Raw genomic sequence first — 17,079 nt, forward strand, 5'->3', positions numbered from 1 at the left:
ATTCATGCTCAAAAACATAATGCAGAGTGCAATTTGACTAGCTAGACATTTAATTCCTATCACAATTCAAGCAATTACATGCAGTAAAGCACTGGCTTTAGTTATACCTGGCAATAGGATAATGTTTTATCCCTCTTTACCATTATCATTAGCAACATAACCCAAAGGTCATATAGTGGTGACAATTTTGGCTATCCAAGTGTATGACTCTTTGCCAAGAAGAATCAGAAAATATTCTAAAACAGGAAGAAAGCAGAATATACGTTTGCTGCTTCACTGGAGCTGAATTGCTACTGTGCCATCCCTAACCACCCAATTCTTAACAGCATTCTGTGCTAGAAAACCAGCCACATGGTATGTTAATTCTGTGCTACTGTTAGCAAGGGCTGGTAAAATTTAGCTTGAGATGTGAATTGTTCCCCTTTTGACTTTGCGTTTTCTGATTTAATCAGCTTTTCTCTCATGTTGTTAGCCGTGTCTCATTATATTGGCAATATCTGGAGCTCAGTAAGAGACGTGATGAGTGTGGCAGGGTTCAGAATGGGTGTTGTCAGTCAGGGAATATGCAGGGAGGAGACCCGTAACAGACTGGGCAGAAGCCAAGGCTCCATGATGAAATCAAGAGGCAAAGACTCCCAGCGTCTGCAGACAGTACTTGGCAAGTTGCTCCTGGGCAGTCCACAGTACTCCCAGGATATTCACATGGGTTCTCCACTTATGATCACTTCCCAGCCACTTCTCAGCTCCATTTTAAGGACCTGTCCCAATATCTGGCCCTGTCCTGCCTGTTTAGCCCCCCCGACCCCTGACTCCAATCAGCCCTCAGCCCTCACTGGACGTCTTCCCCTCATGCAGCTGCCGCATGTGTCAGCCACTGTGCCCTGCCATCAGCATCCCAGGCCACACCCTGCCCACCAGTCAGCACTCATCCTTCCCCCACCACCACCTAATCTAGTAGCGCCTGCTCTACCCCTCTGTCTCCTGGCCCATTTCAGATCCCCAGGGGAACCACTGTGAGGCTACTTTGAGAGATAATGGAATCCATGTGAGCTCTCAAATAGTGCTTCTAGCACAGTGAGTCTATGGCTTTAATTACTCTAATCCAGAAAGTATTTAGTCTAGTTCTTGCAAATAGGAACCTGAGGTGGGGTGGGAAGACTGTTTTTGAAATGTACCACTTCAGATTATGGCTCCACATGATTAAACACTCCTCTATATAGAAGAATTCCCTGCAAATAGGAAACTTGCATGCCATGGAGAAGGCGAACCTAGAACCCTTTCTTCCTGTCATCTGATTTTCAGTGTCTGGAACCCTTAGCCAAGGTACAGATCTGGTACTACAGGGGCAGAGATCCAAAAGCTGCTTAGGCTTATATAAGGAAATGTGGTGTGTGTTTTTTATTCTTTGAACAGCTGACTACAGTACTCTGTCTCATGAAGCTAGTTGCATAGATCCTTGGATGTTGGCCAGCAAGTGAAACTTTCCACAGCCACCATGTACGTGGGTGCGCAGCCAGCCACCTGCTCCCTGTCCCACAAACTTGTGGAGGGAGGCATGTTGGCACAGTGCCATATATGCAGGACCCCAAACAGCTTCCATGTGCAGATGCTTCCTCTCCCACACTAACAGCTGCTGTTCCTGCTCTCAGGTTGTGTGGGCTGGCCTAGTTCCACATGCCACCAGGTTGAGTTGACCAGCTGAGAAACTGGCGTACCCAGTACTGTGTCTTTGCCACACAACTGAGTCTTGTGGTCTGCTGAAATGGAAGACCAAATGAACACCCTTGGACTTCATAAAGGGAACGTGATGTTAATGGATTAAAGGAAATATTTAAAAAGCATGACAGTTCTTACCGTTTTGCTTCATAAATTAGAGATTTACCATTGGTGCTTGTAGCTAATGAGACTTCCATTCATATCTCAGACTTCTTAAGTGACTTGAGCTCCTTTCTTGATTTAGTGGACTAATTACAGCCAGTTCTGCTTTCTTCTTACTACAGTTAGCTGAGTCTCCCAACTAGCACTATTGGAAAGCTTAGCACTGAGTCATGTACGAGAGCCAGTCAGTAATTCAAGCTGCTTATTGGACTTTAAATAGCACCTTATAAAAACTCAGCGGCTTCCTATTAGTTGCTAGATGTGACTCATGGGCCGTGTTCATGCCATCACAGAGATTATACTGCTGTACTTTACTGTGTGTTAGTTAAGATTGGGCTGAACCATGCCACCTTCCCTCCCCCTCTTTATGTACTGAATGGAAAAATAGTTTTGAAAAAAAGGAAATTTGCTTATTATCACCACAAGACACATACCTGATGTGGTATGTGTCTTCTGATGATAATAAGCACATCGTTAAGAATATGAGCTGAGCAAGGCCAGCAAGTGTGACAGTGTCATCCTAAGTGGTTAGAGTATCTGGGACAAGCTGGTTTGAATCCCCATTCTGCCATGGAAGCTTGCCGGGGACCGTCAGTCTCTCATCCTAACATAGCTCACAGGTTGTTGTACTTTGGGTCCCTATTAGGGAGAAACATGGGGTATTAATTAATAATAATAAATAATAAGCAAAGTTACACCCATCTAAATTCGTGGGATTAGGAAGGTATAACTCTGCTTAGACTGGCATTGTAAAAATCCTAAACAAAACTAGCAGCATGCAAAATAAGCAGTGCAAAAATCAATTCAACAAGCCTAATACAAATGCCACTAACATACAATAAATATACTAAATACACTAAATACAAATGCTACTATAACATTAACACACAGGGAATATACTATTACAGCAATTGTTTAACAAATATATTTCTTCACGTATCCAATAAGGCAAACAAAGTTCATAGTGATGAGGAAAAGAGGGCTTCAAAAGAAACAGTTTCACTAATGAGCCCTTTGTGAGTTCAATATGCAAAGTGAGTGGTTGAGAGTTCCTGTAATACTGTTATCTCTATTGCAGTGGTTCCCAACCTGTGGGTCGTGACCCCCAAGGGGTTCGCAAAGTGTTTTCTGAGGGGTCGTCACCACGTTATAGTATAAGAGCCCCGAAGGCGCTGTGCGCGCCTCAGACCCTCTGCGGAGCTCCGGTGGCAGCTCTCCCCTCAGCCGCCGTCATCTCCTCCTGCTTCTCGCCCACTCCTCCGCCATGAAGACCAAGTTCTGTAACAGCGGCGAGGCCGACCCTTCCCCGCTGGGGATCCTGCTGGGCTGCACCTCAGGCCCCGTCCTGCCTGCCCTCGCCCAGTCGCCCTCCTCCGCGCCGTTGCTGCCTCCCTCCCTCGCCGAGGTGGAAGCCAAGGAGCTGGGGCTCCAGGACCAGCAGCCCCTCACTCTGCCACGGCTGCCCACCCCTCCCTCCCCGCCGCTCGAGGACCAGCCCGACCCCCGCACCCGCCGCAAGGCTTATCTGTGGTGCAAGGAGTTCTTGCCGGGGGCGTGGCGGGGGCTGCGGGAGGACCAGTTGCGCATCACGCCCATCAGGACAGCACCGGGTGGGTGGGGTGGGCTGCTCGAGGTGGTGAAGGCGTGGTCTTCTAGGGGAAGCGCTGACCGCGGGTTTCTGAGCATGTACAGAGCGCTCTTCCCTCGCCGTGGAGTCATCCCCCTCCGCCATCTCGTGCTAGTCCAGAACAGGCTTCTGATGTCGTAGCCAGTGGCGGAGTGGGGCTAAAACTATTGGTTGCCAGGAGACAAAGGGGCCCCACCCACAATTATAAGGCTGTCATTTGGTTTTTATAAAAAATAAAAATTTCAAAGAATACAAAAGGGGAAAAAAGGTACAATTAAAATTTCAGTTGCATGCAGTAATAGTATTGGAACTTCTGTTACGTTTTCAGGCCACTAAAAGGCCATTAACATTTTTAAAATATTATCTAATGTTTAAGGGCCCCCCACTTCATTGGGGGCCCACTTGCCATCAGGCAAGCAGACACCCTGGCCAGTCCGCCACTGTGGCCAGGGTGTGAGTTTGCCCGATGGCAAGTGGGCCCTATGGGCCCTTGATTAGTTAATTAAATATTACGTTAATTAAATATTATGTAATTAAATATTACGTTGGAATTATATTCTGAAAAATATATTTTTAATGTGTTTTCTTTATCCTATTGAAAATGTCATTTTATGGCTTTATGCAAATGTGGCGGGGGTCGCAGGTTACTTGGCAATTGTAAAAGGGGGTCGCGACTCGAAAAAGGTTGGGAACCACTGCTCTGTTGCAAGGAAGATATCCACAAAGGCTGTGTATTGGAGACAGAAGACAACTTTGCTAGCTGAGTTGCAGTCACTTCACCACACCCCCATAAGTTTTTGGCTTTTTCAATTCTCTACAATTAAAACATAAAATAACCTTGCATGCCAAACTAGAATCCCAAAACTAGTATAGTATGTTATAAGTCAAAATTCTGACTCACCCAATGCAAAAGCTGTTTACATTCATAAATTCCTTAAAGCCATAACATTTTACTGCCTGGAGATCTCCTGGAATTACAGCTCCAGATAATAAGTATCAGTTCCCCTGAAGAAAATGGGTACTCTATGGCATTATATCCTGTTGAGGTCCCTCCCCTTCCCAGGTTGCACCCCCAAATCTCCAGGAATTTTCCAATCAGGAGCTGGCAACCAAAAGAAAAGGAAGGTCATGTACATGAATGGGTGTGGTATGTCAGACACCATTTTCCTGTGTATTCTGCACCATCCATACTGACCACAGTCCCTTGGATCTTGTTTTTATTTATTTATTGCTGTCAATAACAGCTGACTTATGACCCCGTAGAGTTTTCAAGGCAAGAGACATTCAGTGGTAGTTTGCCATTGCCTGCCTCCTCGTCACAACCCTAGCATTCCTTGGAAGTCTCCCATCCCAATACTAGCCACAGTCAACCCTTCTTAGCTTCTGAGATATGGTGAAATCAGGCTAGCCTGAGCTATCCAGGTCAGGGCTCAGTCTTATTTATTGGCATTAAAATGGAATTGAATAAATTCATGGAACATGGATCTGTCAATGGTCCTGATGGCTAAATGGAACCTCCATGCTCCATGCTCAGAAGCTGAATGCCACTGAGAGGGAAAACAATGGGAAAAGGATACTACCTCTTTGTCCTAGGCCTTTCTCCCTAATGGGGACCCTGTGTAGCTTACATTGTTCTCCATTCTTCCATTTTATCCTGACAACAACCCTATAAGGTAGTTCAGGCTGAGAGTGTGTGACTGATCCAAGGTCACCCAGCAAGTTTCCATGGCAGAGTGGGGATTCAAACCTGGGTCTTCCAGATCTTAGTCCAGTGTTCTAACTACTACGCCACACTGGCTCTCTGATTAGATGATGTCTAGCACCACACTAGTCTGGGATATATCCAAGACTGTGGGGACAGGGCCCATCACCCTTTCCTAAAATCTCTTTCCACTTAAATGAAATTTCTAGAGTGAAATGGTTTGAGTATGTCACCACACCCCTGGAGGCTGGCAGCGGATAAGTGGATGGCGCATCCAGGGAGAATGATCTTTGATTGGTTCCCAGAATCTCTACATTGGGCATGAAATCCCACATAACCAATAGGTGAGGGGACAAATCACTCAATTTCCTGCAGAAACCAAGCCAATGCGACAGTGGGACAACTAGGCTACAAAATCCAAATAACTTTGGATCTGTTTCCCTGACCATTGCTGGATAATAGGTTTGCTATACTTAAGGGCTATATTCTGTTTCTCTTTGCCTTTGGTTTTCCTGCATCTCTTTGACAACCCAATTTGAATGATACTGATTCAAAACTTCCCCTGTGCTTTTTTACTTTTTGCCTCTAAGTAAATTCCTTTCTTTTATCTGTAATAGAGGTTGCAATATTTCTTTGAGCATCCAGCAATAAAATGGATATATACTTGATTTTTCTTTGCATGGGCACTGAGCAGTTCTTACATTACATATCTGAATGTGTGATTTAAACCCCACATTTATCTCAGGCAAGTGGCCTTGGCTTTATTTGTGTGCATTCATTGCCTCGTCCTTACAAACAGACGCAGGCTGCGGACATGCAAGATATGCACACGTTCATTGTTAAGAGGCCTTGAGAGCCAGGTCCGCTTCTCTCTTTTCTAGAGTGTAGTAGAATTCGGATTAAAAGAATGGGGGAGTACTTGTTCCATACCCGCCTGTTAATATGCATAACTCTCCAGAGAGAGAAAGAGAAGGAGCAGGTGCTGTTTGCCACAGACCAACAGTAGACTGGCAGATGCTGCTGCTGTATTTAGAGTAAATATTGGGCCCTTGGAAAAGCAGTTCATCTATGGAAAAGCTGCTTATAGAGCTTGGGGAATCTACAGGTTTGCAAGAAGAGGCTGGACATGCATCTATTAGGAATCTAGGTAGAAGAGCCCTGGTACTAGGTCAGAGTCTGTTCCAGTTCTGTTTTTCTAGATGAGCATTCTAGTGTCTTCGGAATGATATGAAATTCCCAAAGCATGAGTAAGAACTTGAAGTTTAAAGGGCAGGAATTACACTCACAGGCTTAGTAACCCCTTTATAGGCCAAGAATCAGAGCCTATATTAGGTCCGGGTGCCAGGTCATTGCTACATGATGTGATTACACAGCTTGCTATACAGCTGAGCACTGGATTGGTTGGTTTCTTGTTCATATAGGCACAAGGCCCTGGGGGGAGGAGTGGAGAGCTTATTGCAGTTATTAATAGCCCTTTGATCAGCTGTGCTGCTTTCAAATACCTCTGGGTTTTCTTATAACACTAGTTTCCCTTGAGTCATGCTACTCTGCAAAGATGCTTGCACTTTCTCTTCTTTGCACAGTTATTTATTCTGCAGACTATGTATGTGTGTGTCAAACAGCATTTAAAAATTATATAGGAAATGTAAACAGAAACACAAAACCTGATACATGTCCGTGTTCTCTTTCTAAAGCTAATGTAGGGGCCGATAAGAGCTTTTACGGGGTGGGGGGATTTGCTGGGTGGAAGTTTAACCCTTTCTCCTACCTACCAGGTCTTCCCTGTAAATGTCCTCCTCATTGATTTTTGAAAGCCCCCCTCCTTGTTCCGTGGCCAACCCCAGAAGGCCACACACACACAAAACACAATCAAACACCCCAATCTTGGGAAGAGAGGCATTTGCATAGGAGAACTGGTACAAGGAAAATTAAGCCTCTCTCCCTCTTATCCACCAGTCCTCCCCTTTAAGTGTCCCAATTTTCCCACCATTTGGCAATTGGAGGACTGAAATCACAGATAATACGGAGGTCAGATGAACTTTTGTTGTCCACAAGATTCAGCTTGCTGTCTTCAGTCTGTAGCCACTCTTGTGTGTAAACTCTACATAATCTTGAACGCAACTCTCTGAGGAGCTTTTTGTGTTCTGCCAGTATCAGGGGAGAATAGGCAAGAAAGCAGAAAGAGATGGTACTCACAGGTATGCCGTGGACCTCAGTGGTATATTGTTTACTTCATTGTTGAGAAGTTCATAGGCTTTTAGTAGTACTGCTGGTAGAGCTCAGAGAGCTGAATGGGCAGTACCATGAACACAGTTGTTTAGCGAGGCAGAGAATCACTGGGAGTCAAGCCAAGAAACCACCTTCCCTAGGACCTTATTTTGGAGGTGAGATGTTTTCCTGATTTACATTAGAATAATCTGTGATACACTTGATGGGGGGAAATTGCTAACTCACAATTCACAAAATTGATAGCAAGATACACCACAGTATCAGTGACTACAGGAAAATGTGCCCCCAAAGAGTGAGCCAGGGCTATCTCTCCTACTTCTAGTTCTCTGTTCGGCTTCTTCGTCTTTGACTGGCTTCTGAGGTGCATGTGACAGGAATCCATGGTCTCCGTTCTCGAAATTCTGATCTTTCTGCTGCATATTGGTTTACAGTTACCTGAAGCCATACCAAAACCCATGTATGAAGTTCTTCGTTATCTATATAGTATCAAGTACTTTCTAGAAAGAAAACAAACCAGATACTAACCAAAGTAAACTCTCGAGGCCAAGAAGCACTTCCTTTTATTGTGGAACCTTTGATGAACACAAGGATAGCTTGTATCAGAATGGTATCAATGCAGGCATTGTTCCTGTAAACTTTCCACAGGCCCACTAAACCATGGTTGCTAGCTGTTGTAAGCGAGGTAGATTTTTATGATTTGGTGGCTGGTGTTAAGAATGTATAGCTTCATTTTTTGGAATTTTTGCAGAATTTTACATTTTTTTCATGCTTATAAAGGACAATATATGCTTAAAGTAATAAAATAAAATAAAAATGTTTACTTTAAAAAAAAAAAGAATGGCCTGACTTATAGTTTTTATGGCAAACCACCTTGAAGATTAAGGTTCCCTAAATTACTCTGCTTGACCATTGAGACTTGAGAAGAATTAGATTAAACTCCTGAACGACTTACACAGTTCCCTTCGAACTGAATGGGTGTTGCACAAGAATTCCTGAATATCTATTGATTTTATTTAGTGCTATGCATCCTATCATAAAGGACAATTATTTAAAATAGATATGTCCTTAGCAACCCTAGAGGAAGTAGGTAAATCTTAGGACCTGGCTGCATGGGAGCTACTCCTTTTTTAGTACCAACTGAAAATAAGTGCAAAAATCCCTTGAAAAAGAAGATATGACGAAACACAGAGCTGCATCATGTATTGTCAGTTTGACTCCTACTGTTGTTTTTGTCTGTCATGCTGGAAGGCAGTGATCCCAGTGAAATGAAGACTTGTTAAGTATGCAGACTGCAGAGATCAAATGTACTGAATGAGTTCATCCAGTCCCCCAGAAAGGGGTTGCTTCATTTATGTGTGATTTTCAGAGGATAAAAGGTGTTATTTAGACTATTTGGTTTTATGCTTGGAAAATACTGTCCTGTTCCATCATTGAATACTTCAGAACTAAACAGTAATGATGCTAATAGCAATATTTTAATTTTCTATTTGTAGCTGAATACCTGCCTTCCAAAATCTGACAAAAAATTAGGTGCACCTATTTCATATTGGTGAAAGTGGGAAGTTCATAACAGATGAGCAAGTAACCCACGTCAAACCATTTTCATGAGACCTGATAGTGTGTCCCGCCGAGGAGTTTTCAAAATATTAACATCTTAATGAACAGATAAAGACTCAAATAAGAGCACAGTGGAGAGTAGTGGGGGACCCTGTTGCATCAGCCCAGTACTCTCCAGGAGACCCTAAAACCAGAGTATGGATATCTCAATGCACATTTTCCCCAGAGAGAAAACATATTTAGGGGTTCTAAAGGTGTGCTTTGTGATAGGAGCAAGAGGAGGGGGCAACATTTTTATTCTCTCGTAGCACCTTTCTCCAAAATACTGCAGTTGTCAGGGCAGTGCCCTCCTATAGTTGTTGCCAGATTAACATTCTAAGTAAAACACAATGGTATGGTGCCAGCAAAATAGGTGTATTCTTGCCATGCCATCCTGAGCAGAGTTACAGCCTTACAAAACCACTGACTTTGATGGATTTGGAAGGTTGTAACCCTGTTTAGGATTGCACTGTTACTCTCCTGTATTAGAACCCCATAAAGTACATATGAGCAAATGGTGCACTTAGTGAAATTGTGAGTCTTTTCACGTGAAATGGACTTATGGATGGTGCAAGGAATTAAGCCTAGGAACCAAATGAGGAGGTGTCAGGGTCCCTGAAAATGTGAGTTCTAGAATTTCTGCTGAACATTTAAGAAAATCTGACAATTTATAGTAGTCCAAGTTATAATTTTTATAAAGTAATGTTAACATCCCAGGCTTGAACAGCAAACTGAATAGCAGGTTAGAAGAACATTGGAGTATTATAGCAATGTCTACATAGCTGCTATGCAGAAGACAAGACTTGTTTATGTAATTATGCAGAATATTTTTACATCAACTTCTTGTTCTGCTCTAACTTTGCCTGTGTAGAGAAAGGACCAGTTTGCAGAGTTTCAGCGGGGGCTGTGCGTGCCTTTCTGTGGCATGTTGAATATGACAAAACAGAATCTATGCGTGGACTAAGAATTTCCCTGACAAAGCAGTAGCATTCAAGTCACACAAAGTTGGAGCCTCTGTTGTTTACACTTGTGAGAATAATGCTTTGGCATTTAAAAGCTCCCAGGCATTAATTCTCATAACACTTTCCACTCCACCTCCCCACCTCGGGTTGCTAGTACAATTTACTGCTAGCTCTGTCTAATCCTCTGTCATCTCAACAAATATGCAGTTTATCCTATTCAAATGTTACTTTTAAAGCATAGAGACATCACTTGGGTGTCTCTTAATTATTTTTGGGTGGAGGCATTTTGGGTAAAAAAAATGTATTATAGTCCTTGTTCAGCCAGAGGTACTACTCGTACACGCAGATTGTAGCATGATTACTGTGTAAGAAAAGTTCCATGTGGCAAGTAATTTATGTGAAGCAGATTTCCCATGTAAAGGGCATAGTATTTTCCAAAGGGTGTGGGAACTGCTTTGCACAACTTGCTTGCTATGTGATATTTCCTGTACTACTTTTTAGGTAGCAACCGTTCTGCAGTTTACAAGTTTGAACTGGACATGAGAAAGTACCCAGTGTTCTAACACAGAGCTGAGCTAGGTAAATTGTGATTTTTAATTGCACGTTTTTAAAAAAAGAAGAGTCTTGTAGTATCTTGAAACAAGAGAGCTGTGTTACTTACTTACTTAAATGGTATTGCTTAAACAGCCAAAAGGCCACAAGCAGTATCACACTATTATAATCCCTAAAATTAACCCTTTTTACATTTAATTACTGCCCACAAAAATTTAGCTAACTAATAATGTGATTCTTTTATCAGTACCAAATAACAACCATTGAAGTAAACTGCGCGGAGAGATAAAATGTATAAAGTAGGAGTTGCCCTAAATATTTTCTTCTCAAGTCATCCCAGCAACAACAATACAGCAAAATATGTTCAGGGTCTCTATGTGGCCATCCCCACATACGCAGTTTCTATCTGAATAGGGAATGCCTGCAAAGCGTCCTTCGGTAACCCTAGACGGGAAAGCATTCAGCCTAGTCAACATAAACGCTCTCCTATATTGATATAAACTGTGGTACTTTAAAGATTCACCAAATTTATTCCCGCATAAGCTTTCGTGAATCAGAGCTTACTTCATCAGATGCACTGTCGATTAGGTTGATGCATTTTTTGGTGCCACTGGACTCTTGTTTTAGTTTTCTGCTACAGACTAACACAGCTACTCATTTTGAATTACAGTATCTTGAGTAGCATTTATTATGCTTAAGGTTTTGTGGAATAAACCTATTTCTTCACATCTTGTGTGTGTGTGTGTTTTATGTGCCATCAAATGTGTTCCGACTTACGGCAACCCTATGAATTAATGACCTCCAGAATGTCCTATCATTAACAGCCTTGCTCACAGCCTTGCTGTGGCTCACGAAAGCTCATACCCTTCTAGACATTTTGTTAGTCTTTAAGGCACTACTGGACTCTTGCTCTTTTCTACTGCTATTGACAGACTAACACGGCTACCCATCGTGAGCCTTGCCCACATCTTGCAAACTGAAGGCCACCTCTTCGTTTATTGAGTCAATCCATCTCATGTTGGGTCTCTTCTTTTCCTGCTACCTTCAACTTTTCCTAGCACTATCATCTTTTCCAGTGAGTCTTGTCTTTTCATCATGTGACCAAAGTACGATAGCCTCAGTTTAGTCATTTTAGCTTCTAGAGAATGTTCACACTTGATTTGATTTAGAACCCACTCATTTGTCTTTTTTGGTGGTCCATGTTATGCATAAAACTCTCTTTTTGTGCTGTTTCCATTGAGGCAGACAGAGCTTTTACCTGGACTCTGCTGAAAGCTGCCACATAACATCTTATGCCACAATAAATGTGATAGTTTTTAATGTGCCACAAGGCTTTTTTCTGATTTTGTTATAACATATGTTGGTTAGTAGGCTGGATTCAGGTCTTGTACATTCAAAGAATCTATATATTGTATAAAGGAAGTCAGAGGTTCCATAGTCAGTCATTTCTGTGGTGCTGACAAAAATGGTCCTGCTTTCAGCCCTGACTAACCATGACTTTTCATTGTGTTTTTTCCCCCCAGTTCTGATTGGGTAGAGATCATTGAGCCACGTTCTCGGGAGCGAATGTATGTCAATCTGACAACTGGTGAGTGTGGCTGGGAGCCACCTTCCAACCTCAGAGTTCGTCAGTCTGATGAAAACCAGTGGTGGGAGCTCTTTGACCAAAACAACAACCGCTTCTACTACTACAATGCCATTACACAGCAAACAGTGTGGCATAGGCCACAGGGGTGTGACATTGTTCCACTGGCTCAGCTCCAAGCCATAAAACGCAGTTCCCAGCCTGACTTCAGGACGTCCCAGCACAGGGGTAGCACAAGTAGTGATGGACGAAACACTCCCATCCAAGTGGCCCTTTTACAAGAGATGGAGAAGGGCAAAGAGGACAGCAGCTTGGAGAAGAAACCAGAGACTGGAAGGTAAATAGTCTTCAAATGTCTCTCTGTTGTAATGAACAAATGGTTCCCAACTACATTACCTGCTTTCAGAGAAGTCATGAGGCAGGCAGGGACAGCTCTGAACAATGAGCTCCACTTAGTTGCTGGCTGTGGAACAAGAATAGGCAGTTTTGTTGTTTGTTCCTGAAATAGGAAGCTTGAGCAAAAGTAATTGGGCCGAAGTTCTGGAGTAGACTTGGCAGAATCATAGTATAGGCCATTCCAAGGACTTCTGAATGTAAGGCGAACCAGCCTGTTGGACTTGGACTGTGGAGATCTGGGTTCAAATAGCCACTTAGCCATGATGCTCTCTGAGTAACATTTGGCACTGCAGTCACTGTCTCTTAATTCATTCTGCTTCATGTGATTGTTGTGAGGGAAAAATAGGCTTGGAGGAAAGGTGGAATATGCATTTCATAACTGATAGCAAACCATCACTTGAAGATAGAACATTGTACTGCTGAATGTTAGGAAAGCCAAGGGTCTCAGAAGAGAGGTAATGGTTAGAGAAAGAGAGTACTTGTACAAGGATTTCTAAGAACAATTTTTTAAAAAATATGAAAATATGACGAAGTAAATTATTCTCATATTTATTAATGGGGATTAATATGCACGGGAGGGAAGGCGGCATAGTATAACCTGATCTCGTCAGACCTCAGAAGCTAAGCAGGGTCAGTACTTGGAAGGGAGACCACAAAGGAAGGCTTTGCAGAGGAGGGCAATGGCAAAGCACTTCTGCTTCTCACTTGCCTTAAAAGCCCCTTGCTGGGGTCACCACAAGTCGGCTGTGACTTGACTGCACTTTACATACACATTAATATGCATCTTTTTGTTCTGTGCTTCATGAGATTTTTTATGACTGTTTGAAGAAGGGAGCCCTACGTTGGTGTGAAACTTAAGCTGTCTACGTGTGAGTTGTACTTTCTCAAATCCTTATATCTGTAAAGTATTGTAATTTAGAGCAGAGTGTAAACTTCATAAGACAATCCTTTTGATTAAAGAATGTTTAGAAATTGGCTGTTCAGGTGTCTCAAGAAAAGTTTTGAAAATATCTCTAATTCAGCTAATATAATAACAAGGCTGGTGTATGCTGCTGTTGATTCCCCCACCCCATTTGTCTGCCCACCTCTGCCTTGAAAGTCATCTTTGAATGTAAATGTAGCAATCTCCCCTTCCTATGGTACTGTTGAAAGCCTTCAAATGTCTTAGCCATCATTCTGTCTGGACAGGGTCAAACTGAATTACAGCCAGTTAAGACATAATAACCACTGCTAGTATTTTGTTTCCATCAAGTGAAATACTGGAATGCAATCTGCACATCTTTCCAAATGACCCATATTTTTATGGCTGGTGTCTTGCGGAATGCACCAAAGTAGTTGCATGTCAGAATGCTTCCATACACTATTGATGTTTCGGTGAAATGAAGACATTTTGTTCTAAGATAACTTTAGAACCAGCTTACCAGTTTAATTGCAAACACAAAGTACACATGGGGAAGGAATGGTGCTCAGTGATGGAGTACCTGCTTTACATGCAGAAGGTCCCAGGTTCAATCCCTGACATCTTCAGGGATTTCAGATAGCAGGTATTGGGAAAGACCTTTCTCTGCTTGAGCCCTTAAAGCTGCTGCCAGTCAGAGTAGACACTACTGAATAACGTGGACTAATGGTGTGCCCTGGTATTAAAGCAGAATCATATGTGGAATAACCACAAGTGTGGAGAATGGGTGCTGTTTTCCATAAATTGCATGTTTTGCCAGACATTTCTCTTCTTTCCTAAGTGCCAGAGATTGAGCTTAGAAATAAAAATACAATCAATTTCATTTTTTTTTCTGTAAGTCAGGTTGCCTGAAGAAGACTGTTATAGGGTACAAGAGTCTGCAAAACATTTAAAAAGTTGAAGCAAATCCAATAACAGATGTCAACTAGTATGCTCTGAAGCCCTGACCTGGATGGCCAAGACTAGTCTGATTTAGTCAGACCTTGGAAGCTAAGCAGGGCTGGCCCTGGTTGGTACTTGGATGGGAGACCACCAAGGAAGTCCAGGGATGCTACACAGAGGCAGGTAATGGCAAACCATCTCTGAACATCTCTTGCCTTGAAAACCCTATGCTACGGGGTTGCAATGAGTCAGCTGCAACTTGATAGCAGTTTCTACCACCACTAGTATCCTATGAAATCCACAAGGAGAGAGGTGATTGCGGAGCAGGACTTCATCTGTGGCCCCCTCCTGCTGCAGTTCATTGAACTCCCTGACATGTTTTATTCCTGGGGGTCAGGAAGTCCTAATGAACTGTGGAGGGAGTAAAATGAGGGTAAAGCAGTGGAGATGGCCTCCCACCATTGCTATTGGAAATGCCCTTCTGTTGTCATAAACTGACCGAACAATTCGAGCTGTAACGTTTACCTAAAAACTGCTTTGCTGAATACGACCAAAGGACTATCTAATACAGCATTCTGTTTGTAACAGTAGCTATCCAGATGCCTCTGGAAAACTTCTCAGGAGGACATGGGCAGCAGCTATCCTTTGTTGCAAGCATTTGGTACTCTCAGATCCTGTTAACCCTATTCTCTTTCTGTTCTATGGGAGTTACACGTTTTGGAACGTGAGATTACATTCCTTAACAGGGAGATTGACTTAGGCAAGGCTTCCCAGCTGACTATAATAACATACACGGCAAAATCCTGCAATCCTGGCCTTTCTCTCTTTTGTTTTCTTGACTAAAACAGAATTGCTTAAAGTTGTAGTGACGTAAACTTTTCAACAGCTTAATAAAGAAACAGTAACTGGATGCTAGTTTGTTTAAGAAGCTCACATTCTTCTATTCCCTGAGAAGCTGCTCCAGCAATACAAGAATGTACTTCTTGTGGAATCTCTGCCAGTTGCTGTCATGTCTTTCAGTAGGAAAAACACATCACTGTAGAAAAATAAAATTATTGCTTTCAGCAGAGCTGTTTGTTCAGTGCTTTTGCCTATGGCACTGTACACAAAATAAAGCAATTTTAAAATTGCTTGAATTCCCACTTTCTTCCCCCATCATCACAGGGTAAAACGAATTGAGATACTGAGAGAACCATGACTGGATCCTCCCAGTGTTTTAAGAATTCTGACAAGCTGCACAGGGTCAGTTTGGAGTGGGACTGCACAGGGGTATGAATGCTGCCCTCCTGCGGTGTAGTCTCCTTGCAGATGTAATTTCTGAGCCTCTGTCCATTATTTTTGAGAATTCTTGGAGAACAGGTGAGGTGCCAGAAGATTGGAGGTGGGCAAATGTTGCCCCCATCTTCAAGAAGGGGAAAAAGGAGGATCCAGGTAACTATCAACCCATCAGCTTGATGTCTATATCTGGAAAAGTCTTAGAACAAATAATCAAACAGTCAATCCTTGAGCATTTAGAAAGGATGGATCTGATTATTAAGAGCCAGCTGGATGAGGGGAATTCTGTAGACATAGTTTATCTTGATTTCAGTAAGGCTTTTGATAAGGTTCCCCATAATATTCTTGTTGACAAATTGAGAAAATGTGGTTTCCATCCTATTACTGTTAGGTGGCTGTAATTGGTTGACAGATCACACCCCAAGAGTGCTTGTTAATGCTTCCTCATCCACTTGGAAAGGAGAGACTAGTGGAGTGCGTCAGGGATCTGTCCTGGGCCCTGTGTTGTTCATCTTTATAAATTATTTGGATGAAGGAATAAAAGGGATGCTTATTAAATTTGCAGAATTTAATTGGGATGGGTAGCAAATATGGTAGAAATAGAGCAAGGATACAGGATGATCTTGACAGGCTGGAGAATTGGGCTAAAACTAATAAAATGCATTTCAACAGAGATAAATGTAAAGTTCTGCATTTAGGTAGGAAAAATCAAATGCATAATTATAGGATGGGGGAGATTTGTCTTAGTAGTAGTGTGTGCAAAAATGATCTTGGGGTCTTAGTAGACCACTGAACATGAGTCAGCAGTGTGATGTGGTAGCTAAAAAGGCAAATGCGATCTTGGGCTGTATCAACAGAAGTATAGTGTCCAGATCACGTGAAGTGATGTATCGCTTTGCTCTGCTCTGGTTAGACCTCACCTAGAGTATTGTGTTCAGTTTTGGGCACCACAATTTAAGAAGGATATAGACATGCTGGAACGTGTCCAGAGGAGGGCAACAAAGATGGTGAGGGGTCTGGAGACCAAGTCCTATGAGGAAAGGTTGAAGGAGCTGGGTATGTTTAGCCTGAACAGGAGATGACTGAGAGGGGATATGATAACCAGCTTCAAGTATTTGAAGGGCTGTCATATAGATGATGGTGCTGAGTTGTTTTCTGTTGCCCCAGAAAGTCAGACCAGAACCAACGGGTTGAAATTAAATCAAAAGAGTTTCCAGTTAAACAATAGGAAGAACTTTCTAACAGAACGGTTCCTCAGTGGAACAAGCTTCCTCCGAAAGTGGTGGGCTCTCCTTCCCTGGAGGATTTTAAGCAGAGACTAGATGGCCATCTCAGCAATGCTGATTCTGTGACCTTAGGCAGATCATGAGAGGGAGGGCAGGAAGGTTTACATCAATGTTTGACTCTCGTGGCCCTTTCTTGCATGCCTGGGAAAGT

General features: G+C 42.7%; 1 protein-coding gene across 1 annotated transcript in view; it reads left to right on the forward strand.

The window, feature by feature from the left end:
* LOC130473750 (rho GTPase-activating protein 39-like) overlaps positions 1-17,079 on the forward strand; it is an 87,795-nt gene that overhangs the window by 42,248 nt on the left and 28,468 nt on the right. Inside the window, exon 2 of the mRNA XM_056845333.1 lies at positions 12,070-12,468. Coding sequence (XP_056701311.1) covers positions 12,070-12,468 — 399 coding nt within the window. The remainder of the gene's footprint in view (positions 1-12,069; positions 12,469-17,079) is intronic.

This window comes from Euleptes europaea, chromosome 2 (assembly GCF_029931775.1).
Source record: "Euleptes europaea isolate rEulEur1 chromosome 2, rEulEur1.hap1, whole genome shotgun sequence".
In the NCBI taxonomy this organism is placed as follows: domain Eukaryota; kingdom Metazoa; phylum Chordata; class Lepidosauria; order Squamata; family Sphaerodactylidae; genus Euleptes; species Euleptes europaea.